At 36.6% G+C, this 26,266-nt stretch overlaps 1 protein-coding gene across 4 annotated transcripts; it reads left to right on the top strand.

Moving 5' to 3' along the window:
* The first annotated feature begins 1,526 nt into the window (after window positions 1-1,526).
* On the top strand, window positions 1,527-26,071 carry HPGD (15-hydroxyprostaglandin dehydrogenase). Of its 4 annotated transcripts, XM_064652514.1 has the most exons (7): window positions 1,527-1,709; window positions 1,884-2,007; window positions 5,944-6,050; window positions 15,762-15,858; window positions 21,933-22,009; window positions 23,880-24,043; window positions 25,111-26,071. In XM_064652514.1, exons 1-7 carry the CDS (start codon window positions 1,617-1,619, stop codon window positions 25,247-25,249), a joined length of 801 nt encoding a protein of 266 aa, XP_064508584.1. In that variant the 5' UTR covers window positions 1,527-1,616; the 3' UTR covers window positions 25,250-26,071. The 4 variants fall into 4 exon arrangements, with proteins under 4 accessions (XP_064508584.1, XP_064508586.1, XP_064508585.1 ...); XM_064652516.1 differs by lacking the exon at window positions 23,880-24,043 and having other exon boundaries at window positions 1,531-1,709; XM_064652515.1 differs by lacking the exons at window positions 5,944-6,050; window positions 15,762-15,858 and having other exon boundaries at window positions 1,533-1,709.
* Window positions 26,072-26,266: the final 195 nt, after the last annotated feature.

Here is a 26,266-nt window from a genome sequence, read left to right as displayed (position 1 = left end):
GCACTTTAGGTGGCACAAATTTCACAGCTCCAAAGCAATCTGGAGTCCTCCCAGAAACATGGGTATCATATTCAAACAACTCACTAACCCCAGAGGCCAGCTCTGACTGCTCTTATGAAGTACTGTGAATCATGATCTTTAGGAAAACTAAATGGCTGAGATCCAATTTAGCAGCTGGATTATATTAGTTCACATTTTTAAGGACAAAGGTTATAATAACAAGATCTTGTGTTACCCAATTGACTCAATTTACTCAATTAGGTAACATAGTTACCTTAATGGTTCTGTAATAGTTTGCTGGTGTTAGGAACAATGTAATTTCTTTCTTCTAGGTAATACAAAAGAGGAGAATTTCATAGATGAAGGCAGACTAGTAGAAAATAGGCAGTTGGGATAAGAGAGAAGGCATGGTAGGTACACTGTTGCTGAGAAGTTAGGAGAAATGACAACAGACATTAATGATAGAGATGCAGTCTGAGTCAGAGTACTTCAGGGCCTTGAAAGCATAAGCGAGAAGTTTAAACCTGATACACCAGGCAAAAGAAAACAGAGAACACAAAAGACAAGTGTGTTTGTGTGTTAATACACACATGCACTTGCATGATGTACATGTTTAGAGAATTTTAGACTGAAACAATGGAATTTTTCTGCCTGCCCAACACTCCACAACATTGCATTTTCTATGGGACAACATTTGTGAATCTCATAACAGACTATTAAGCAAGAAAATTTACTTCAGCTTTCAGATTGTTAAAGTTGCTCTTATTTCTAATGTACAGTGATATACCTTGGTATTGAGAAATTTTAGTTGCATACAGTTCACATTAATGGAGCAGACAGAATCTGGTTTATAAACTGTAAAAGTGGTTAAACACATTTTAAGATATAAGCTACTTTATCCACAGACCTACAAGTTTCTAGAAAGCACTTACCTTGATATGTCTAAAAACCATAACATTTAATGGATGCTTTTTCATGCAAATAGATTCTGCTTAGTAGCAGAATAAGAGGTAGAAGGCTGGTGAACTGTTTTGAAGTGTGAAAAAGGGCCCTATGTTTGTTTTTTTCGAGGCTGAACTCTTAATTCCTCACCCTGCTGCTCATGCAACTTGGGCCAACCAAAACTCACACAGCCCGAAGAGCTGCCAAGAGCCCTTATCAAAGCTTGTAGCAGCTTCTCACGCGATTTATGGAGTCTCAAATACTCTAATACACACACATGCATATCCCCCCCTCCACCGAGCGGAGCTGTAGCTGGGACCCGTTCTTGGGAAGACACAGCGAGCCGGTCCTCTCCGGAAAGCCCGGGAGTGAGAAGAGGGCATGAATCTGGTCTCCACTCTGGCTCTTGATCTCTGGGGTTCATCCCGGCACTGGGAGAACGATTTAATGACCCGCTCCGCCCCTACTCCCCCCGCCCAGGCAGCTCCGGGCGGCTTTCGGTCACACGAGAAGGGAGCGGGGGGGAATGAGCCACAGCGGCGGCTCCCCCCTCACAGGAGGGGGAGGAGGAAAGGAGGGAGGGCAGGAGGGAGGGAGAAAGGAAAGCGGGCAGGTGACACCGCGCTGGGTTGCTCGGGCTCGGCGGGCGCGGGGCGGGCAGGAGCGCGGCGGTCATGCACGTCAATGGGAAGGTGGCTCTGGTCACCGGCGGGGCGCAGGGCATCGGACGGGCTTTCGTACAGGCGCTGCTGGGCAAGGGCGCCAAGGTAAGTCTCGGGAAGCGCGCCATCCCTCCCCTTCCCTCCCCTCCCCTCTGCCTCCAGCCAGCACCCACGGGCGCGAGGTGGCGGCAGCCCCCGGGGCTCGGCTCGGCTCGGCGGGGGACCCGTCCGTCTGTCCATCCGCCCGCCCGCCACTCGTTTTCCTCCCTCCCGGCTCAGGTAGCCCTCCTGGACCGCAACTCCGAGGCCGGACAGGAGAGCAAGGCGGCCCTGGACGAACAGTTTGAAGCGCAGAGGACGGTGTTCATCCAGTGTGACGTGACGGATCAGGAGCAGCTGAAAGGTAGGGAAATTCAGCGCTGCGCTCCGGTGTAAAGCGCAGCGACCGGAGCGAGCCCCGTCTGCCGCACCGGTAAGAGTGCACCGAAAGGTTCTGGGGGACAGCCTGCTCCCGACCGCTTCTGACAGTGACTGAAAAAGGATTTGTTTCCGAACCTGCAGATGTGAAATATTACTACCACAATTTCACCCTTTTCCTTTGCACGTGGGAAAGAAAAGCCAAAGAAATCCTTTCTATTGAGGTTTTGTGTGTGATATTTTTGCATTAAAGCCTCTGTAGAAGATAATTGTTATTTTATGAGTAATATATATAAACTTTAAAGCTCAGACTTGGTTTTTATGAGGCTTCAGTACAGATTCCAAGCTGCATTCCCTCATAATAAATTCTGCGCTGAGTTGCAGTGCTCCTTCCATCCAGCACACTTACTTTCATTGCATGCTGCCACAGCTGAAAGCAGAACTGCCACAGTTGAAAGCAAAAAATAGCATGCTACTATACTGTGATGTTATCTGTGGGGTGATAACACCTCACACACATTTTGCAGATGCAGGGAATGCAAGAAGTTTCCCTCATGAATGATTTGCACTTCTGTTTTCACTTAGTGAAACAGTGTACCCTACTGAGTTCCTAGAATATCATATAATGTTGATGCACACCCTTCACAATATTTCGTAACAGGCACATCACTTCATCAAAGGTTCATTATTAAATGATACAATCATAGGTAGTGACTCAGATACAGATTTTGACATCCCTTTTTTCAGCACTCTTTCCCCAGATTAATTTCTGTCAAACTAGATGTGAATATTTTTAGTTCTGTTTTTGTTCGCTAAACTTCACTGGTCACTTTCTCAAGAGTGGTCATTGAGCATATCCATTCCTCTTTTAGAAAACATTACAGTTATTCCAGAATTCAGCAATATTGTTTACAGTTCCAAGCTAGCATGACTATGCCTAAGTCCATAGCTTTACAGTGCCTGTCTGTAAGAGAGATGCTGGACTTTAAATATGAGATCTTCTCTAATCAGCAAACAAAGTCTTTATCAGCTAGGTTGATTATTGACTGTTTCTCCAAGTGGGAGGAGTAACCTAGGAGCAAGAAAAAGCATCCTAGGGGTAGGAGTAACATCTGCTGTAGCATGGGTGTTACCCCAGTGTGCCTTCTCTCCCACAATTCCTCCTTTCTTTAGTGCCAGGGTAGTGCAGGACCAATAGGAACTGGGAGCTGGAGTGAACAGAATGGGTCAGGAAGGGAGTTGTTAGAACCAAATTAGTAGGAAAAGAGTAGGATTGGAATGGGGTCTCACAAACAGAAAGAGCAGCTGTTGTATATGCTTCTCTGATAATCATATTAATCCTGCTGTACATTTCTTACCATAAATTTGCAAACATGTCTTACAATCTTTTTGGGTTTCTGTGTTGGTTTTGGTGGTGTTTGTTGTTTGGGGGTTTTCTGACTGCTTTGTTTTCAATTTTTTTCACTTGTAATTGTATGCTACTGCTTAATGAATTTAGATTAATTTCATACCTAGTGTTTAAAGGTCTTATGGGATGAATTAAGTCCCGTATTTTATGTTAAAGGTCATGTGCATGAATGCAGCCTCTTCCTATAACTTTAGCCCTTACAGTAGGAAACAAGTCCCAATACTAGAACTGGTATCTGTAGGTACACAAGGCTTATGGGTAGGAAATCAGCTGCTTCATCTACTTTCAAGTCTTACCTGTACTCTTTTCTCTGGTGGTTCTTTCAGTCTCCTATAAAAGTCTTCTATTTTGTCCTACTTTTGAAAAATCACCATACATTTACTTTTGCTTTCCAAGGATATCTAAGAAGCTCCTCTATAACTGCTCTTTGTGCTTGGTTTCCACTGTTTTTCTTACTTTTCCTTTAAAATGGAAACTCCTCTTCATTTTTATTTCTTCACTCAGTGTTTCATATGATCATCTGCTTTTAATTTTTATGGTTCCATAAGCACTAACTAGCGTGCAATGTAAAGGAATTGTTCTACATTTGACAACGCAAAAACAAGTCAGCTTATACTGATGTGTGAGTGAGAACTTTACTAAGAATTTACAGCGAGTTTCTTCTTTTTGGGGACAGGTAAGAGGTGGGATTACTGTAGACAAACTTTTACCAGAAATATTCCAAACATAGATATGAAAACAGCTGAAAAGCATTTGTCTCTTTTCTCAATGGGTAAACTAGAAAACTACAGTCAGTCCATGAATCTAATAAACAAATAATTAGCAAAATTACTATTATCCCTGGTGGGTTTTGAAGGCAAAAGATTCTATTAAGAATTAGGTTGATGAAAGATGTCATTTAGAGAAGGCCTAAGAGGGAATCATCCAGTTTCCAAAATTTGGAAGTTAATTGAGGACCCAAACGGTATTTATTTTACTCATTGAAACTAAGTTAAATACTCAGTTCTGCTCGTAATAAAGCCAAAGGTTTCCATTTACCCTTGTTGATGCAGGATTGGTGAGATGAGAAGTGATTAAAGAGTTAAGTTGAGAAAAGAGAGAAAGAATTAGCAACAAACATAAGAAAAGCCAAAAAGGCAGACAGCCAAAAGTAGAGGATTTAGTAATATCACAATATTCTAGTATGGAATAAGAATATTAGAAAAATCTGTACAATAAAGACAATTGGACGAATAAAACCTTTTCCATCAGCTGCCTAGCTCTTGTTTTAATGTGAAGAACATGATGGACCTGCAGCATTCAGGCAAAGAAAACGCTGTAACAGTACTGACTGTTTTTCTTGTCTGGTACAAGAAAAAACTTTGTACATCCCTTCAACTGTTGTAAAAATATGTAGGTGTCTGAAAGCTGTTGCTATGCTCCTGAATAGCCAAATACTAAAGATAAGAGAATGAAGATGTTCCTGGGATCATCTTTCAGTGAAATAGTTTCATTAAGACCTATCAAGCATAATTTCAGTACACCTGAAACACTGTAGATTTTCGGTCAGTCATCAAACTGTTTTTTAAAATAATACTGTGGAGGTGGTGTCTTGGTTTACATAATAATAAATATTTAGTGATAAGAATCAAGGGAAAACCAAACAAGCTATATGTACATGTCAGATAATGTCTTTAGTCCCGGAAAATCTTAGTTTGGAATGAACATCTGGAAGTCATCTCATCCAACTACCCTGTCAAAGCAGAGGCAGGCTTGATGAGTTTGCTCCTCGCTATGACATCATCATGTTTTTCCACAGACATCTTTTATCTCAGTTCTAAACCTTGTCACCTGGGAGAACACAATGTCATTGTGGAAGTTTCCCAGTTCTTTATTTTGAAATTCTTTGGAAGACAGGTCACTACTTTTATCATCAAAATGAAGAAGATTTGAATTTGAGAAACAGATTATTAAAGTTACCCGACAAGAAAGATGCATTACATTGTATCCATAAATATATACATTTAAACAACAATTATGATTAATTATTTGTATTTGAAATATTCATATTCATTATTCATTAAATAAAAATTGGACTGAATGAAGAAAATTGTTCTGAACACATGAAGCTTTTTACTTTTCATTTAAAATAGATGGCGTCAAATCTTGAATTCTCTAACTGTGTCAAATTGTTACAAATCAAGCTGTAAATGCTTAATTTACATAATTAGGGTGTCAAACATCCTATCTAATGTAAAATGTATAGATGATAAGAACTTTTATTAGCTCCTCTTATCAGACATCATAAAACTGAATGAAAAGGCAACTATGGTATCTTAATCCTTTCAGTTTCCCTGATTATGTCTAATATTAGTGCATATTAGATAAAGCATTTAATTGCATGTTGCTCATTAGTGGCTAAGAAAACAATGAAGACATTTTGATAGACTAATAAAGCATTAATTTTTACGCATGTACTTTTATGTCTTACTTTCCACAAATGCTAAGAAATTTCACCCTTGGATCTTCCTCTAGATGCTTTCAAAAAAGTAATTGAACATTTTGGAAGGCTGGATATTGTGGTTAATAATGCTGGAGTGAACAATGAGAAGGACTGGGAAAGCACTATACAAACTAACTTGGTAAGCATTATCTCCTTTCACATGTTCATATTTAAAGCTGGAATACACTTAACAGCCTTGGCTTGTACAGACTGTGCCATATGACAGAGCATTAATTATCGGATTGGTAAGCACAGCTATTGAAACAATAACCATGTAACTGCATGTGTACTAACCAAAGAAAAGGTGTGTGGTGGGTCCTTTAAACTGTCTGAGACATGCAGCACTGCGTAGAAGTACTCAGGCTATCTATCACCAGAAAACGTTCTCTTTCTATAAAACACAATGAAATTCTAAAGTGGAGTAACAACTGACTGCCAAAGCAGTAGGGTTGCATCCACAGTAGGCCCAGTCTCTTTATATGAAGGTTTTAGAACATTTTAGTTGCTTGTGAGACTCAGCTGGCCTGCATTAGAGGATAAATTGCCATTTGCCGTTCAACCAAGAGCTCCACATTTTCTTCACCAATAAAGCAACCATATAATCTGAGCCATTTCACCATCATCACTGGAAAAGCACACTTCTTAAGAGCACTTACTTGTTACAACCCAGTATGTTCAAAGAGCTTGTAAAATTCATTTTTGAACAGACTATTACCAGTTCTTTCATATAAGAACCACAATATCTGTTTCTCAATTGAATTTTTTTTTTTAATTTAGAGTATATTGCTGGGACATCTAAGCTCCAAAGGAAAGACCAACTTTCTAGGTTAAAAAAATTCTGACCAGCTAGTATTCTACCACCCGTGAAGTCCTAATTCAAAGGTGATTCAACAGGTCACCCCATGATCATACTTACTGCAAAGAAAGTAGCAAAAGGAAGCTTTGAAGAGTGAAATGTGAAGATTTCTCATTTGGAATTTGTCAGGCAACAAGAAAGCTCAGAATAAGAAAATTGAGTTTGTTTTTGTCAAAAATTTTGAGGACCAAACTACCTGTCTTTGAATCCTAATGTCTCCATGAAAACAAACTAACAAAACAACCCCAGGACAAGTAAGACAAACTGTATATGAGAGAAGTTACAGAAAAATTAATGTCAAAATAGGTATTTGGGAAAAAAAATTAGGTTTCATACCACCTTTCTCTTGACCTTTTATATCTGTCTATTCTTCACATATTCTTCGAGATTTAAGTACATATATTTCTTCCTCCTTCTCTAATTTCTACAATGTGCTGAAAAATCAAACATCAGGAAACTTCATATTGTGAAGTAACAGTACTCTGTTACTCAGTGATATGCAATACCAATATCTATTAATACAGATCCCTTGAACTTGAAAGAAGACTTTATCTGTGTTCTAGACAACTTATTTCTCTCTATTTTTGTGCCTGGTTTTAACACAAGATATAAGTTACTGTAGACATCCATTCACCTAACAAATTTGCAAACACAGATAGTCATCACTAGAAAAAGCAAAGTCCATGTGAGAAACATATTTGACTGTCACCCACCTTGCAGTTTAGCTCAAAAACTAAAGGTACTTCTGATCATGAAATCTTGAAGATATTTACTGTCTGGGTAAATAATGTGGTGTCTTAATAATTTTTCAGTGACAAGAGCTTCAAACAGAAGACATTGAGAACCTCCTTCTGCTGTTTTGCAGATGACCCCAAGTTGGGTGGGAGTGTTGATCTGCTGGAGGGTCTCTATAGAGGGATCTGGACAAGTTGGATAGATGAACCAAAGCCAAGTGTCTGGGGTGCAGTAAGGCAAAATGCCCAATCCTCACTTTGTTCTCAACAACCCCATGCAGAACTGCAGGCTGCAGGAAGCATGGATAGAAAGTAGCCCAATGGAAAAGGACCTGGGGGTGTTGTTTGACAGCCAACTGGTTGAACGTGAGCCAGCAGTGTGCCCAGGTGGCCAAGAAGGTCAATGGCATCCTGGCTTTTACAAGAAATGGTGTGGCCAGCAGGAGCAGGGCAGTGACTCTCTCTCTGTATTTAGCACTAGTGAGGCTGCACATCAGATTCCATATTCAGTTTGAGCCCCTCAGTACCAGAAAGACATTGAGGTATTGGAGAATATCCGAAGAAGGGCAGCTAAGCTGGTGAAGGGTCTTATAAGGAGCAGCTAAGGGAGCTGGGGTTGTTTGGCCTGGAGGAAAGGAGTCTCAGGGGAGACCTTATCACTTTGTAAAACCACTTGAAAGGAGGTTGTAATGAGGTGAGGGTCAGCCTCTTCTTCCACGTTAGTGATAGGATGAGGAAATGGTTTGAAGTTGTGCCAGGGGAGGTTAGACTGGATCTCAGGAAACATTTCTTCACCAAAAGGGTTGTCAAGCATTGGAGCAGGCTGCCTAGGGAAGTGGTTGAGTCACCATCTCTGGAGGTATTTAAAAGACCTATAGATAGGGTGCTTGGGGTCACAGTTTAGTGGTGGCCTTGGCAACACTGGGTTATCAGTTGGATTTGATGTTCTTAAAGGTCTTTTCCAACCTAAACAATTCTAGGATTCTATTTTTTTTTCTTATTACAAGTGATTGAGCAAAAGCAGACCCTAGGTGAGTTTTTTGCTTCTTGTTGAAAGGAAAAAAATATGTCTGAAATACATGTTTTAAAAATTTCTCTATTTCCCTGATGTGGGATATTTTAAGTATTCTTTGTATTATTCCTAAGAACAAGAATAATTGCTACAGTCACACGTGATACACATAATACACATATTTTTTATTTTAAAAAGGGAAAATAAGCCCTCTACATTCCAGTTGTTGTCTTAGTGATATCACTTATATATTGAAATGACAAATATTCCTTGCCCCAGTTTAAAGTACAAAGTACAAAAGTAGAGCAGTACAGAGCAAGATAAATCAGAACAAACACATCTGGGGTGTGTTCTTTATGGCTAAAACAGTTCACAGAACCGGTTGGTCTTCAAGAATATTTTTAAAGGAGTGTAAGGAAGTTCTCTGCTAGTACTGCTTGAGAAAGCATGAAGAACAGAAATGAAGAAGCAAGTTCAAAAACTGGGACTTAATTCGCAAGGAAAAAGAGGAAATAAAACACAATTCCTACTTGTATCCATTACAGTTTCCCAGGAGCAAGAAAAGACAACTTAATAAAGATGGGGATGGGGGGTAGAAGGAGTATCAACTGCTAAAAAGGTATTTCTCTTGTAGTGTTTTCCACCATTTTGCTCCATTTTGTGCTAAACATCCATATTTTCATTACTTTATAAATATTTCTGTTACTTTCTTTTGATAAGTATTCCAGAAATGCCATCTATTTGTCACCTCAAAACTCCAAAGCTCGCAGTGTGAACTTGATCGACATCAGCTTAATCAACAGCCACTTCAACTGCTCATACCCATACGAGTGTTCACTCCTGTTACTGTGGTGCAAAAGAAAAAATCCATACAGGAATTCCACTTTAAACAGATATTACCAGTGTAGTTTCAAGAGTTCACCACACACAAACATACTAATGCACAGAATGGCACAGGGGCATATGACACATACGTTCTTATCAAGAGTCCTACCTACAGTCCTCCAGCATAAGAATAGTGTTTATTGCATTCAACTTCATATAAACTTTTACCTTAGGGATCCAAAAATTTCATAATCTGACTTTTTTCTCTTCAAATCCCTAAAGCAAGAAAAGGGCCCACATCTTTATAAGCCTTGAAAATATATGTCAGTTAAACACAATTGGGTATTCTAAGAAATTTCGGTAATTTTATCTTGTGTTGATGATGTAGGCTTTCTGGAACCACTGTAATTAGAGTGGCCACTATAACTACAATATCTTTGCTCTGTACAAATGCACTTAGCACATTTTATATTAAACACAATCCCCCAAATTACATGCAGATTCCCTTTTTATGTTCATGTCACAGGTTTCTGAAAACTGACATAGCTTGCAGTATACAGTTCAATGTAGCAGAACTGGTATCACATTTTCTCACATTTTAAGTATTACCTTAAACAAAAATTCAGAAGCACTTTATGTGACATTTTGACTACCTTCTTGTTTTATTATGCCAAAAAAATTAATTTTGTAGATATATTTAAACAAATTTCCCAAATGTAATTACACAGATTTATGAAAAAATTTGAATGCAAAATCACAACTATCTCCTGTTTTTGTTATGATTTTGTACACTTTAATACATTCTGGCAAAACTTTAAATTGCAGGCCGGAAATTGGGCACATCAAAAAAAAACAGTCACATGGGATCCAATTATTTAAGCATCCCCCAGAAAGAAGTAGAATTCAATTGCATTACTAGACAAAATGGAGCAATACCCAACAATTCCAAGTTTTTACATTTTTTATGGACTTGCAAAAGTTATTTCCATAAATGAGAGAGGTAACAATTTGCATAAATTTAGAAAAGTTACTAAAAGAAGTCTACCAAATTCATGGTTTGTCCCTGCAAAATATTTGGATTGGAACTATAGAGAAGATAATGCAGCACTGTATATTTATGTGTGACTCCTTTCAATATAGCTCACGGTGCAATAAATGTTCCAGTAATTAGCAAACCTTGCAAAATCAGTTAGCTCATCAGTAAGGAAATATTCCTCAAAAGGGCAGTTAATGTCTTGGCAGAAACCAGAAGGGTAACTAAGTAAACATCAGAAGTGATTAACTGAATTTATTTTTGGGACAAAGACTTCATGATCATCACAAGGCTGTTCCACTGTGCAAGCCATACAAAGGATCCCTTGGGAGTATGCTGCAATCTTCGTCTGGTCCATACACATTGTTTGCCTTTCCCAGTGTACCAGGAGAAATGACAAGGACTGAACTTTCATCCCAAAATAATGTGACCCAGACACATAGCTGGATTCAGCAGCTGGAAATAACCAGTGGATCCCACAACACAGACAAAAGCAAGCACTGTTTCTTAATGCCACCAAACAAACCAAAACAAACTGCTATCTGTAGAAGATAAAATGGTATATGTGACTGGTTTACCACGCTTGCCTTCTAAGACAACTAGAAATTCACTAGCTTAGTTGCCTATTCTTCAGCATAATTTTATAACAGGGGACCAAGTGTCTATGGAGAGATGCAGCCAAAAAGAGACACTTCCTTTGAAATTAGTGACATGAGGGTCAATCCTCTAAGTGCATAAAGAAGCATATAGGTATAATTATTTTTGTTGTTCATATTGCATTAGGAAGGACACAGTGACCTACCTTAATCGCACAGTAAGTCAATGAACTTTTTAGCTTACAGTTTTAATGTATGTTTATAGCAACCACAGTTGAAGTACAAAGAACAGCAAATGTCTTTAAACTAAGAACTTAAGCCTAGCTATTCAAAATGTAATGCTATTCAAATGTCCTTTGCGAATAGAGGTGTGTGGAGTGGAGAGGGGGGAAGTAAAGAAAACTACCATAAAAAAACTAAAAGATAGTGTTTCACTCCAACCTTGTAAAAAAAGCTATGGATTTGCAGCAAATGAACAAATCCAACTGCACATTCCTTTCTCCTTTGTACCTCTCCCTCCCTAGACTTCTTGTTTTCCACAGTTTGAGCTGGAAATTCAAACTCAAGAGCCTCCAATTTCATTTCATAGAAATTAAATTAACTTCTACATAGCAATGCCAAGGGACTTGCATGCTTGCTACAACTTGTCTACTTCCTAGAAAATATACATTAAAAAAAAAATCAGTCCCACCTTCCTGTCCAACAGCAAAATGCTAAAATTTTCCATGGGTACCACTAGCAGCACTTAGTTTCAGACTTTTGAACTCTGTCTTACGCAGTTTACAAGGTACTTTAAATGTTTCCTTATAGATAGCCATCAATTTACAACATCACAGTATGAAAGGCAAATGATCTTGGGTCAAATTCCAGCTCTGTGCTAACCTGCTTTATGAAACCACAAGTCCATTTTTGTTCATTATCCCTAGCACTGAACTATGTTAGCTCAGGAACCTATATAAAATGTTAGGACTGATTACCCTTTTTTTCCCTCAAAATTTCATATTGCTGTACCATCTTAATAGCAATATAGTACTTATCTTCAACACTGAAGGTGCTAATACATTTTCTCAGCATGAAATACTAGCATGCATAAGGAGACAGCAGAAGTATCAGACAGAGGTGGAAGGGAAACCTTATTAGATAGGTAAAACTCCTGTTAAATAGGAGAACGTGTGTCAGTTGGAACACCTGCCTTGAAACACTAGAAGAAAGCACTGTGTACTAAGTTACCTTCAAAGAAATTGTCACTTGCAAAAGATGATGATTAATGATGTTCTGAGCACCATCACTGAAGAACCTTTTTATTTCTGATTTTGACACTGATACCTAAATTGCCATTTAAGAAATCATTAAATAAGTTAGCGATTATTGATATGATACTCTCAAAAGCAATTGCAAATGCTCAGAGTATTTGCATAATTATTTTACAATGTTCATCATGCTGTCAGATACCACTTTGAGTTTATTACTTTATAGTACTTCAGAAGGTCTGATCTCTAATTTAAATATGAAAACTAATTCTCATGTTATAACTTTATTGGAAAGAATCCTAAATTTTCCACTGGCACTTGAAGAGTAAAATTGCCCTCTTGGGAGACCACTCAGACTTCCAGTGCACCTTGATGGCCTATCTTCATTATGTGCTATAGTAAAACACTGTATATTGGTAAGAAAATAAACAGCAGTGTTGCTAAATCACACGGTTTTCAACAGCTAGAAGGACAGTAATTTAGATTATTTTCTGATTTTAATGATACTAGTTTTCCATAGCCAGGGTCAAAAAAACTGTGTGAGAGTCATCTGTCCTAATTCTTGATTAACCTACATTTAATTACAAATCTGACAACTTTCATACTCTTTGTTCTTGACATGTTTATGAACAACATCCATTCCACTAAATGCAGCTTTAGAAAAAGGAACTGTAAAAATTTCAGCTCTGAATTGCTTTCCTGTACAGTCTCTCAGCATTTTTTTATCTTAAACCAAGTCAGACAATTTTTTTAATTAGGTAATTTTAAAATTAACTTTCCCAGAATTTCTATTTGCAACACACAAGCTATGAATTATTGTTGGTTAAGAGCATGGAATTAAATTATTTTAGAAGTTCAATTAGAGAACTACACAATCTGAAGAGACCTTTAGTTTCTTTCAATTTATGGAAAGGAAATGACAGACATTTTTAATCATATCCCAAACCCAGAAAACTGTGCAGAAAACACATAATTCTTTGCCCATCTCACTTTCTATTGTGTATTTCATGGTATAAGGAAGCAACAGATGATGATCTTTCTTTTAGAGTGCAGACTAATCATTCTGACGTCAACAATTAGGAATCCAAAGTCACATATGAGAGGAGGCCTGAGGCTGCAATTTGTGCACTTGCGAAGATGGATTTCATAACAAAACCAAAATCAAATGTGCTATTGTTCTTTGGAAAACAGTAATCCAAATACTGTTTTTCTTTGGGAAACCTCTTTCCCATTTGAGTGTTTGACACCCAGATATGAGCAGCCAGCTTCCCTTCATGAACTCAGCTGGATCAACAGGCTTAAATGGAAAGTGGCACTAAGTCTGCTAGGCACACATTGTTGACTTCCATAGTAAGTTCTGCCACTGCTGTCTTCCTTGGGAAACTATCGAGAGAATTTTCTCTCCTGGAGAGAGGTGGATTCTGGAAAGAGAATGGGAAATCTATCACGCAGTACTTTTCATCTGAAGTGTCACCTCCTGAGTATGCAGACATATAGGTTCTTCTCACCCTGGATAAGAGGTTCAGAGTTTATCTATCTGCAGAATATAGTAATTCTTTACTTTACCAGCCAAAAGATCATAAATAGTCACTTCACCCAAAATCAGCCACACTCAATGAGGTACTTGCAAGGATTACAGGTAAGGACTACAAGGATATAGCAGGTGTAAGGGGCAATATCCAAATGGAAGTCTGTCTTTATTCTGAAGACTACCTCTCACAATACCTTTGTGTAAAGGAGAACATGTTCCCAGCCACTTGAATAAATACTAAGTTAATGGATTCTAGAGAGAAAAAAAGAACAATACAGTAATTTTCATAAGAGAGTCAAGCAGCCCACTTTTTTTCTTGTTTTATAATTGAAGTTTGTACAAGGACTAATCTAGCTCTATTATCTCTTAGAAGGCTGGAGGAATAGAAAAATCCTTAAGGAGCCCCAAGCTGCTTTCTTCTTCAATTGATTTATGTTCTCTGATCATCCTAAGTGGAATTCTCTTTTTCTGCTCAACAGGCTGAGCCACTGCTCCAGGGCATGACAGGACCTGCACCTGCTCTCATAGACAACATTAACCCCTTTCTTTCTAAAATATCTTTTGTACAACCCCTTTCTTTCTAAATATCTTCTGTACAGCCTATCATAAGTATATATTAAAAAATATCACCCACCCTTAAGTCCAAATCTAATTTCAATTGAGGTGCCAGTTAGTTTATGATCAGAATAAGTATACCTTATGGCAACACTACTGGACATTAACAGTCTTGGGTTTAATAAATCAAATTTATATGTGACAATCAACATTAAACAGCACTAGATTACCTTTACAAGGGGATTTGCTACTTTCCATAACATGTAAGAGAAATCAGATTTACTTTGGTATGTTTCAAGACTGAATAACACTGAAGAGAATTCTGAAAAACAGAAAGTTTCTCTTAAAGCATCTGTTATAGCATCCTTTCGATAATAATCAAAATATTTTTAAAAAATATGTTAGCTGAAACAAAACTTGCCAGGAGAGAAACAAAAAAAAGCTTTTCTATGCCGTAACACTGTTTCACTAAAGTTACTGTCTTCCACCAGGAGCCCTTGCTGCTGCCTTTCTCTTACTGTTTGTTTAAATCTCAGGTAAAGTGACTCACTCTCTGGGAGAAACTCTCTCTCATGATTCATCCAGGAGGCTGATAACCCCAGGCTTGTCTGAAGTTCAGTGAGAGGAATCCCAGCAGAATTTCTAACTGCATTAGGGATCAAAACCAGATTTTAAGGAATCAGGATTATATAGGTTTCAGAAATTTTCTTTTTCCTCAAAATACTTTCTTGAAAAAAAATAATTGTAAAAATCACATACTGCAACTAATATTAAGCTAACAACATTTCACATCTCTTAGAATGCTTTTTTTACCTTATCTGTATTTGCCTGTTTGGGCTAATTTTCATTTGAGAGGACTAGTAAAGCTCCCATAACTTTAGCCAGAAAATAATACAGATCTTTAATATCCTGGGACCAGAAATATATTCTTAATCTTAAAAACTGTAAACTTCTTGTGACTTGAGCCAAATGCAGTTTTAAGTGTTAATGTTATTTTCAGATACAGTCTGTACAGTTTTTTATTATGTATTACAGTGCGTCTCAACAAAAATTATGGGATATAGATCAGTTCATCTGCCACTTACATTTTTAGATAAGGTGTGTGTTTGATCTATAATTTACTTATTTAATTTCTTTCGTGGCTCTTATTTCACTTTGCAATATTTATTTTGATTATTGAGATCTTCTTAAGAAAAATAAGTAAACTGCTATTACTTCTATTTATTGCAGTCCCACTTCTGAAGTTATGGAGTTGCAATACTCCATGGAGTGTCTTTTGTGTTTATAATCTTCAAAGTATAAACAGGATCACTGGTAAAGCACCACAATAAAAGCAAGTTTCAGTTTGTAGGAGCACAATAGAAAGATACTTTGTATACCATAAATAATTCAGTAAGATATTTTAATAGTTTCAAATAATCTTTGAATATCTTTGATAATTCCTTCCCCTTATACCAGACATCTGTGATTAGAGGAACCTACCTTGGCCTAGAATACATGAGAAAAGGAAATGGAGGCAATGGAGGAGTAATCATTAATATCTCATCCTTGGCAGGTGAGAATATTTTCTGCAAAACGCTTCCTACTACTTTTTTTTCTAAAGTAAATGAATCATACTTATCAGTCGTATTTTTTCTTCTTTCTTATGGCTCTTCCCTGTTTATTTTTCCATGTTTATATTAATTTTGACCTGGTTTTCATCATAGCAACAGAAGTATATCAAATCACTACAACTTTCATTTGCTTTTTTAAGCACAGTCCAATAGAAAAATCAGTAATTTTCCTAACCTATCGGTCTCATATTTAAAATCTTGTGCATGATATAAATTCCTCCATTCAATTCCATAGGAGCACAGTTGTAGGAATATCTAAGACTAGACTGTATCTACTTTACTAACGAAGAATGTCATACACCCATTCTGTTCCAAGTCCTCTCAAATGTGATCTACTTGAGCTTGAGAAGCCATAAAATTAACATACTTCACCGAGCTTAAGCAAGTCTTTTCTTTGCTCACTCTTTGTCTATGCTATAATTTTGTTTCAATTTATCGGCATAAAAATAGCATTATATGGGTCAGGGTTATTGCTGCTCAGTTGTGAGGCAGAATTCTGCACCATTTCCTGTGGTACACTCAATGTTGCAATGACTGGGTTCACAGCAAAAAAGCACAGCTGAAGGGGAAACTATATATGGACAATGATGTCATCTGAAAACCTTCCTCAAAAAATGTGTGGGGAATTGCATTTTCTCTTTTTCGTTTGAAGAGTTTGTTCTCTCTTTTTACTGTTATACTGTCTGGGAAAAATAATATATATGCTAGTTTACACTTGGATTGTCAGAGCTTTCTTTGGTATCTGTGCAGATTACCAAATTAGAGCAATTTTATTCCAAGATATTCCTATCTGTCTTAACAATGAAAAGCCATTTAAGAGCACTGGCCATAGTTACTGACTGTGGATAGGTGTGGATGTTCTGAGTATTAAATTCTCCTGTAAACCTTAGCTTTTGTGATAAAAAGTCTAGTTCACCCTATTAAGATAATGCATATGGATCTGGAGGATCTGACTTAATACATGCACATATCTCATATGGGTGAGAGGTTCTTTATTAAAAGCCTCCGTGTACTTTTAAGTCAGCATTTGTAATACTGCCTAACACATTGCCCACTGACGCCTCTAAGTTTATCCCTATTGGCTCAAACGGACATTGTATGGGGATCAAATTAACCTGAAGGAACTGCTGTTGCAGTACAAGAGTTCATCAGCACAAGTAAAAGATTAAACATTTTCACAGGAACACTGGTGCCCAGGCAGTGCTTAAAAAAGGGCAGAGGTAGCAAGTAGTTTGATTCCTTTTCTAAATAGTCTCACATAAACACAAAATGACTTTGTTTTTAAGACCTAAAAGCTTGGCTGTTCTGTTTGTTAAGAGCTTGTAAGAGCCGTTTTAATTATTTGATTAAAATTTGCATTTATTTACTTAATTTTTTAACATTAACATTGTGCCATTATGATTGTGGGTATCTGACAAAACAAAGTGTTCTTTGTTTTGTTTTCTTTTACATGGCTTGTATTTAGGAATTGTTTCCAAGGGCATAAGAAAAAACACACTTTAAAAGCTAACATATACTAATTTTTATTGCTTACTTATTTACTACTACTTGTGCTTTATGACTCTAATTCTCCTTTCCAGTTTGAAGGTCTAGGTCCTGTAGTTTATCCCATATATGAAAGGCAAACTGCCATTGGCTTGCTTACTATTCTTTTTCAGTGTTTTCTTAGAACTAGCTTCTGTTGATCATTAAAGTTTTGAGTGGCTTTGATCCCCCCTGTGCAAGTTCTCTATAAGATGCAGACAGCAACTATTCCTGTGCCTTGATGAGCAACAAAAAGAATTGTATTTAGTGCTTACGTAACATTCAATAATATTTGCTTTACACATTAATTATATTCCAGTTCTCCGCCATGGAAATTTTCCCAATGATTTGGACTAGGGACAGAATTAAGCCTTATAGTTTTACATTTTCAAACACCCATGGAACTACTTAAATGCTTCCTATGAAGTCGATGCTTAAAGTGTTCATTCAGCTGGATTAAAGCCAGTGTCCACCCTGTCTTTCCAGTACTGGGTCTTCCTTTCTTTAGTCTCTCCACAGGACAGGACTAGGTAAGAGAGAGAGACAAATATGCAAGCACACGCAGCAAGCACTCAGCTGTGTCTCAGATCTATAAATCTGATTGTTATTGGATTTGTGTATTCATATCAAGAAGTAATGCTGCTAAACTGAAATAATGAGAAATGTATTTTACTTCTAACTTGGCCCCATAAAAAATAACTCTAATGACTGCAGGGTTTTGTACTGAAAAAAATTTTATTTCAAATTTAAGGAGTAAAATGTTCTAAAATTTCTTCTGTAGGAAGCTACACATTACCTTTATTTTGTTTAACGGAATAGTTACAAGCAACAGAGAAACCATACAAAACTAAATTTAACTCAAGAGATTATTTACCTGATTAAATTTAACATTGTCTTCTACCTTGTGGTGGCTGGTACCTTACACTTTTTGCAAGTAAAGGGAGAAAGAAAGTCATGCATACACTTTTGTCTTGGTAGCTTTCATATTTTGAAGAAGGTATTTTATAAAACTGAATTTGTATCTGTCTGGATTCTAGCAGACAAAAAAATCCTTCAGAGTTTTCATAGAGGGCTTAGAAGTGGTAAAATTTTTAGCACACCACCAAGATTGAGAGGTTGTTTGATATGCAATGAATCTGGTCACCTTTCTGTTGTACAGTCATATAAGTGTTTTGATTGCACTCTACTTTGAGCACTCAGATTCCACAAGCAGCTCGTTTGTCCTCCTTTTATATGGAAAGCTTCAGCCCAAAGAAATACTTAAAGTACCCATCATAGCAAACAGGCTTTAATAGGACCTGATTCTATATATATTACAAGAACAAAACTAAGAATATTGTTAACATCACTGAGTAAGGACTGTATCACAGTAGTACAGGGAAGCAGAAGTGCCAATGGCTGTACAACCGGGGCCTTAATTTCACAATCATGAAAGAGCTTCTGGTCCCTCCACTTTATTAAAAGAAGGATACCGAGCAGAATCCAACACAATGAGGTTAAAAAATTTAGAAACTATTCCCTTGAGACTTCAGTTCACTATTAAAGGAATCATAGAAATGGCACAGCTTAGAATTTCTGCTAGGATTTCTGAGTGTCTTCTGTTTTGGCACTCAGGAGGACTGCTAGGATGTCATGAGGGTATACAGGGAAAAAATCAGAAGGGCCAAAGTCCAACTAAAAACTAAAAAGGTTAATAAATCTTATTCAAAGAGACTTGTTCAAACCTCTGAAGGCAATATGTGTTCAGCGGGAAAGTATAACTGGGGAAAAATGCTTAATTCTGTTTTCATCAAAGTTCTTCAGCAGACTGAAGGGAAATTTCAGTCTCCACAAAGCTTACTGATAACAATACAAACTTATTGATACAACTTTCCACCTCCAGTACTAATTTCTCAAGATGTGGATATTGAAACTATTGACCATGATAAATAAGGCATTGGAGTGAGAAGCCTGACACCATGTCTCCAATGGTAGAATGATCTTGCCACTCTAATAACAAGGGGACTAGAGTATAAGCAAGGGCAAGAGCTGTCTCTGTCAACCTGCCAGCAACCGAGAAAAATAAAAAAAGAGCAGTTAACACTGGTTTTGGTAAACCAAAGAGCATCTTGAGTCAACATGAAATCATTTGCACTTCACTGTGCAGCAACATCCAGAGAAAGAAAAACGTAGGCATAGCTGCCCCCCCTTGTTAAGAGAGATTAAAACACACATATATCACTTTGCAGAAGTACACTAACCCATCCATTTGAACACCCTCCCCTTCCTCCCCCCATTATTTTGTGCATAATGTTCTCCAGTCTGTTTCACAGCTGTTCTGCATTGCATAAGATAATTAAATATTCATGGAAGGAGCAAATAGAATCCAGATTTTCTAACAAAAGGATGTCCTAAGTAATATGTTATGAACTCATCTTTTCTCACTGCTTGAATTGAGCAGGCTCAATATCTCACAGTGGTTCATCACAAAATACTTGCTAAGAAAGTCCTTAGGACACATCACTAACAAGTTCAGCTCTTTCCAGTGCAGGGAAGTGGCTCAGAACTGGAAAGCCCACACCATGGTTCTCAGTACCAAACTCAGGAAGAAAAGTAAGACAGGGCTGTCATTGTTTTGTGTGAGAGGTGCTAGGACTAGTCTTAGCTGCTTGGGCTGAAAATGAGTCAATTGATTATTTCTTGGTTCTCCAGCAAAAATAATAATTTCAATTAGAAAAGAACTGGCTTTTAAAAAAAAATTATTTGTTCCTCCCTTTCTGCTTAGATATTCTTGCTGTCTTTGCCATTTAAGTAAGTCTTTGAACCTTATTACACTTCATTATGTGAGCTGTGCCCTTCCTTTGTTTATTTCTTGACTTTGTTTCTCTTCCCTCTCAAGTAAAAAGTAATTTGCCTCAAAATAAATTACCTCTAAATTCCTCCTCTGTGTCTCTCACTAAATTGTGTCAGTTTTATTTCTGTTTGCTGCAGCCTAATTGGTATTTTTTTTATCTAAAGCATGTAAAAGTACTTAAGAGTCTTTTTAAAAATAGTGTTATAATATTTCTAATGTGTTACTATTCTAATGTTTCCAATAATTTGAAGAATGGTGATGATCATCAAAATTCAACAAAAAGACGAACATTAAGCCTGTGTTGTGATCACAACCCACAGGAGACAACACAAAAGCCATTTTCATAAAGTGAGTTCTCAAGCAGAAGTTTAACACATTAGTCCAAACTAAGCAAATAAATACAAGTTAAAGAGAACAACCAGCCACTAGGTTTAGTTCTTCACTTTCCACTGTTGAACAGTGCTAATAACAGTCTTGGTTTCACTGGATCACCAAGGTAGCATATAAACCAAGATAAAACCTTGAAACTTTCAGGTTTGTAATTAGAACTTCATGCTGTCTTAGAAAGTTTTTTCCCTTAGACAAAACAGATTCCAGAGCAAAGAGCCCACGCAAGTCTCTGGCAAACATATTTTTTCTGGTAAATCCATATTTAAAGCTGGGTAGTGAATTTCCTCATCTCCACTGAGATAAGTCCCACCCCTTCTTGAATGTATCACTTAAAGATATGAAATATGAAAAATGAAAGTAACCGTACTAGATGTGAGTTATTAATTGAGATGACTTCCAATAGAACCAAACATTAAGGCATCAAAATCACTATCCAGTTTTACAATGGCACATTAAGGAACACAGACTAATTTTATCCTCTAATTTTAGGACAGGCTGAAGTTTGCTATTCATAAGGACATAGCTTTCAGGTGAAACTACAGCATCCATATGGTCCAGTTCAGCTTTCATTGTACAGTGGAAATTGCTGGCTTAATGGGCAGGAATGAATATGCACTCATGATCTGTCATTTCTTCTTGATTACCTTCTTTGGCCATCAAACTCAGTCTTACTAGAACAAAGTTCTTAATTTTCCTTCAAAACCCCTGTTCTCTCTTCTTTTTCTACTATAAATAAAAATTTCTGCTCTCCCCCTCTCACCATCAAGATTCACGATGTTAGCAGTCATTTTTTATTTTGCTTCTCCTTTTCCCACACTTCCTCTCTGAAGTCACTGTAAATTAATGCAGGTGTCCAGTTCACATCAGCTAGGGTGTTAGAAATCAAAGCTTATCTAAAATACTTCACATCCTTTATATACTTAAATACTTTACTAATTCATAGAACATGACTTAAAAATCTCATTTTTGAGTGTTTTCTTCCAGATCCTGTCCTCTCTTCTAAGTTATACTTCATAAATAAAACCTTTCCTCTTAAAAGTTACACTTTCTTTTATTACTTTCTTTTGACTCTTTGTATTTTTATCCAATATCTTTTCCCAGCCTGTTTCAGATTATAAAATATAATCTGCACATTTTTACTACTCTATTTTGTTTTATCTCTATAAATATATCATATTTTTTTTTACATTATATACCTATATGTGTGTTTAAGGTAATCATAAATAGGAGTTCTCAACATCTTTATTCAGCTATCTTTTTATTTTAAAGGACTCATGCCTGCTGCATTTCAACCTGTATACTGTGCTACAAAGCATGGTGTAATTGGATTCACACGATCAATAGCAGTAAGTATGTGTTTTGGAAAAGAGTATCAGCAGCTCCTTCGGAACATGCTGAAGTTTTTCACATTCCTTCTATATAGCCACACAACTGGAATTAATTTTCTGAAAGGAAACAAGGTGCCTGAAGCAATGGAGGTTCCCTCCTTTCACAAAGGCAATCCAAAGATGAAATAAGTATGGCATCTGTGTGTTTATGACCAATTTGAGGTTTTGGGAGCATGGAAGAAAGATGTTGCAAAGTAATTTAAGGAGAGTGGGAGGAGCCCAAAAGCCAAATTCTAATCCAAGCTTTAAAAATTTTTTCAGAACCCCATCCCAGTCACTTAACATTTTGTTTTCCTTATTTGCCAGTCAGGTTGGTTACATTTTTTAAACTAAAGTTTACAAAAGTGACTTGGACTCACCATTATTTATTCTTACTGAGTCTTAGTACTCCAAAAAGGCAAAATGATACATTCAGGATGGGACATGTAAGATGACCATATAGTAAGTCTCAGGCTCTGACTCCAAAACTTCCTAGTTAAATTGAACAAGCGGTGTAATAAAGTAACTTGGAGGAAGCAGATATGGTTACTTTCAATAGATTAATCTACTCATATAAGATTTCCAACCTGATTTCCAGAATTATTCACCTAAAATAATACTTTGGATATTTTATCCATATTTTATGCCCCCACAGATTTAACTTCTTTCTCAGATTAACCTTAAGAGAATAGTATGGATAAGTGTTTCATATACTACATTAAACACATCAAGAACCTGACACCTAGGCTTGCATTTTGTTTTTCTCATTATAAATATAGATTACACCATCTAAGTGCAAAAGTAAATTAGAGGAAACACTGTCTTTAAGTAACATAAGACTGTCAAGAATAAGAATAATGAACATAGCGAACTACAGTATTTACCAGGGAAGGCAGTACAGCCTAATGTTGGGCTGGTCTGATACCTAACATCTAGGACTTGATTTTCCTTTCTCCCTCAGACCAAAAGGGCAGACTACCATACCATGAAAATGACATGAGACTTACATAATACCTGAAAGGATTCCTGTTAAATATTAAAATAAATAGAATTTAGCGTTAACATTTATGGTTATTCTTGAATATGTCATGTATAGTTCATAAGTTCTGTGCTAAGAAAGTTCATCCAGCATGCAACGCATGCCTGAATGCTGATAAGACTTCTCTGCTACATACACACTTTGGTAGAACCACAAATGAGGGCACAGGACAACTTGTGCGTCTTGCTTTCATCATGTTCCTGAACTACTTCCTGAAAAAACTAGTGCCTCTTTCCTGGAGTTCACAGGGACTTTCCTGTGGAGATGCCCAGTGATAGCTTCATACATTGGCAGGGACAACAGAGCAACTGGAAAGGTTTAACATTACAGTTCTAGGCATAAAGACTAGATCCTATTTCTGTTGATGTAGGAAGGCAAATACAATCTTAGAGATACTGTTTCTTTATTGCAGAGTTTTATTTTAATAAAAAAGTTCATATATTTGGGAGATTTTTTTTCTTAGTTTTGCTTAGAAGAGTTATCTCATCACCCTAGAATACTTTTAATGACATGCTAAGAGCACTAATAACAAAAAATATCAGAAAAAAACAGCTTCATGCAAATAAGAGTGTTGATTTCTTGTAGAATTGTTCTCCCAACAAAACAAACAGGTTTTTTCCTAGTAATCTAGTATGATTACTACAGGAAATGTGCTTCAAACTTAGTTTGAAACAAAACAATCAGTAGTAACAAAATCTGCTTACTAAGCAAGTCTGAAAAGTACTTAGTGTTAAATCTCATTATCTAAAAACTTACACAATACTGTCTCAAAATGTTGATGACAAACGTCTAACCCTTTCTCTTTTCTAGTTAGCTGCTAATATGGACAACTATGGTGTAAGACTCAACACAATTTGTCCAGGATTTGTCAACACACCAATTCTTCAGTCCATAGATAAAGAAGAGAATATGGGACAATATTATTCATATAAGGATGAGATCAAAAATATGATGCAGTTCTATGGCGTGATGGAGTAAGTCAAGTCAGATACAGGCTTTTTCCCTTTTGTTCATGAGGAACAAAGACACACAATAGCACTTTTAGAAAAATTAAAATAAAAGGGAAATGCTGCCTCAGACAAAAGACTATCAAATGTGTTATCCTATAAACAAGGAAAAAAAGGAAGACATCTAAGCTATTTTAACAGCACCACCCTCACAGTAATATATCCCCATATGCATTCCCAATTCCCAGCAAAATGCAAATCAAATTCCTAAGTTAAATACATTGTGTTTAGTTTTTAATAGACCTAGGTGTTCCCTCATAAATTTCTTTAATCAAACTTCTTGTGAGATACAAGGTATATAATTTGCATTGGATTTTCACAAAATTTGCCAGTGAAACAAGACAGAAGACCAAGAACTGAAAAAACTGGACTAAGTTCATAAAAGCACAGTAGCAGCCATTGTGCATCAGATCAAAGAGTTATCCGACCCATTACAGTATTGCCAACAAAGGCCAAAAGCAGACATCTCAGACAGCCTGTGAGAACAAGACAAGCATAAAGTGGGTTTTTTTAACACTTTCTTAGTTTCTAACAATTGGCTGCTCAGATGCTTCTGCACAAAGGAAATGCTATGACTGTGTTGTTTCACCCATACTTTTCCATATGTAAAATACATTGCACCTATTGACCACAGCAAACTGCATGTGAAATTATCCTTATGCTAATTTGTATGTCAGTCCTGGTACAGAAACAGCAGAGCTGCAGATGATTGTGTAAGGATTACTTCTGTCCATTTTCCTGGCAGAGAAAACTTTGATAGGAAGTCCAGTAGCATTTGGATGTCCACGGGCATTTATCAGAAACTAGAGCAAACAAATGATGATTTGTAAAGCAGCCACTTTACATGTATGTCCTGATTGAGGAGACTAAATATCTTTCCTGAAACACTCATACACCTCTGCTTTTCTTCAAAGTAAATTTGCTCAAACAAAAATTTGTTTTATTTTCAGGTTATATAGATTTACATTGAGTTTCTTTACTTGTCCTTTTCACGTTTTATTATATCATGAATCTGAAATAACTTTTTTTTTCAGCCCATCAACAATTGCTGAGGGACTGATAACAATAATTGAAGATGATACTCTAAATGGAGAAGTGATGAAGATTACAGCATCCCAAGGGATTCATTTTCAGCAATACGGCCAAACACCTTTTCCATCATCAAAGAGATAATTGTTTTGTGCTAATTACTCCTGGCTTTTCTTAAATATAAAAAGTTTTGAAAAGAGTAATTTTGGGGAAAAGGGTTATTGTTTTATCTAGAGCAGTAACAGTGTTCAAACATTTGCTATAACAAAGAAATGGGCAAGAAAATCTGGTGTGGGAAGATGTTACCACTCTATTCTGATTATAAAAACACTAAGATTATTTATTTAGTATAATAAACACACCGCTCTGAAGACTTTTTTTGTTGTTTAGTAATAGGAGCCACTTTTTTCATTCTGGTAGTTCTGATCTACGGACTCCAAGCGTATTTTGGTGGACCTGACTTACTTTCTTAAAATTCTTTTCACTGTTGTGCCTACTTACATCTTCAATTCTTCAGACCAGGAATTCAATTCAGGAATCTAGCCCATAAGCTCTGTAAGGAGTTAAGACTTTACTTTTTCTTATGAAAATTAAGCAGAACAAGAGGTAAAATTCAAATTCCTTATATATATATATATACATATATATAAGTATGTTCAAAATTCAAATTCCTGGTGTATATATGCACATATATATTAGTATGTTCCATATCATATAAGAAAGTACAGATTTTTATCTTCTTAGATTTTAGGTATTTATAAAATAATCTAGAAATATTTTTGTTTTCTTTTATATATATATATATATATATATATATATATTTGTGTGTGTGTGTGAATTTTCTCTCTCTGTATATAAAAGGATGAATACTTTGGCATTGTTTGAAATGTCTGCTTACTCATTAGATTGTATTTTCCAAACCTTTAAACCTAATTTCTTTCCTGATTGATTAAAATATTAATTCAATCCTGAATAATCTGGGTCTTTTTCATGTTTTATACATGTCTGTTTTGGTTTCACAATACATATTCTGAGATGCAGCATGTCATATAGTGGCAATGAAAATAAAAATTGAGCTTCCTACCTCCTGAGCACTACTGGACCTCCTGAATCCAGGTCAATCCCCAGCTACATTTATCCAACAAACCTAAGTACTCCATG

This window comes from Pseudopipra pipra, chromosome 4 (genome assembly GCF_036250125.1).
Source record: "Pseudopipra pipra isolate bDixPip1 chromosome 4, bDixPip1.hap1, whole genome shotgun sequence".
Classification (NCBI taxonomy): domain Eukaryota; kingdom Metazoa; phylum Chordata; class Aves; order Passeriformes; family Pipridae; genus Pseudopipra; species Pseudopipra pipra.
Note: the sequence above shows the minus strand (reverse complement) of the source record. Positions and strands in the feature narration are given on the sequence as shown.

What these genes read in the sequence shown, in the direction of transcription:
- HPGD (XM_064652514.1), top strand. Translation starts at nt 1,617, where the DNA reads ATGCACGTCAATGGGAAGGTGGCTCTGGTCACCGGCGGGGCGCAGGGC. An exon ending in GGATCAGGAGCAGCTGAAAG is followed by an intron (nt 2,008 to 5,943) that starts GTAGGGAAATTC and finishes ATCTTCCTCTAG; the next exon opens with ATGCTTTCAAAAAAGTAATT. An exon ending in GCACTATACAAACTAACTTG is followed by an intron (nt 6,051 to 15,761) that starts GTAAGCATTATC and finishes CCCTTATACCAG; the next exon opens with ACATCTGTGATTAGAGGAAC.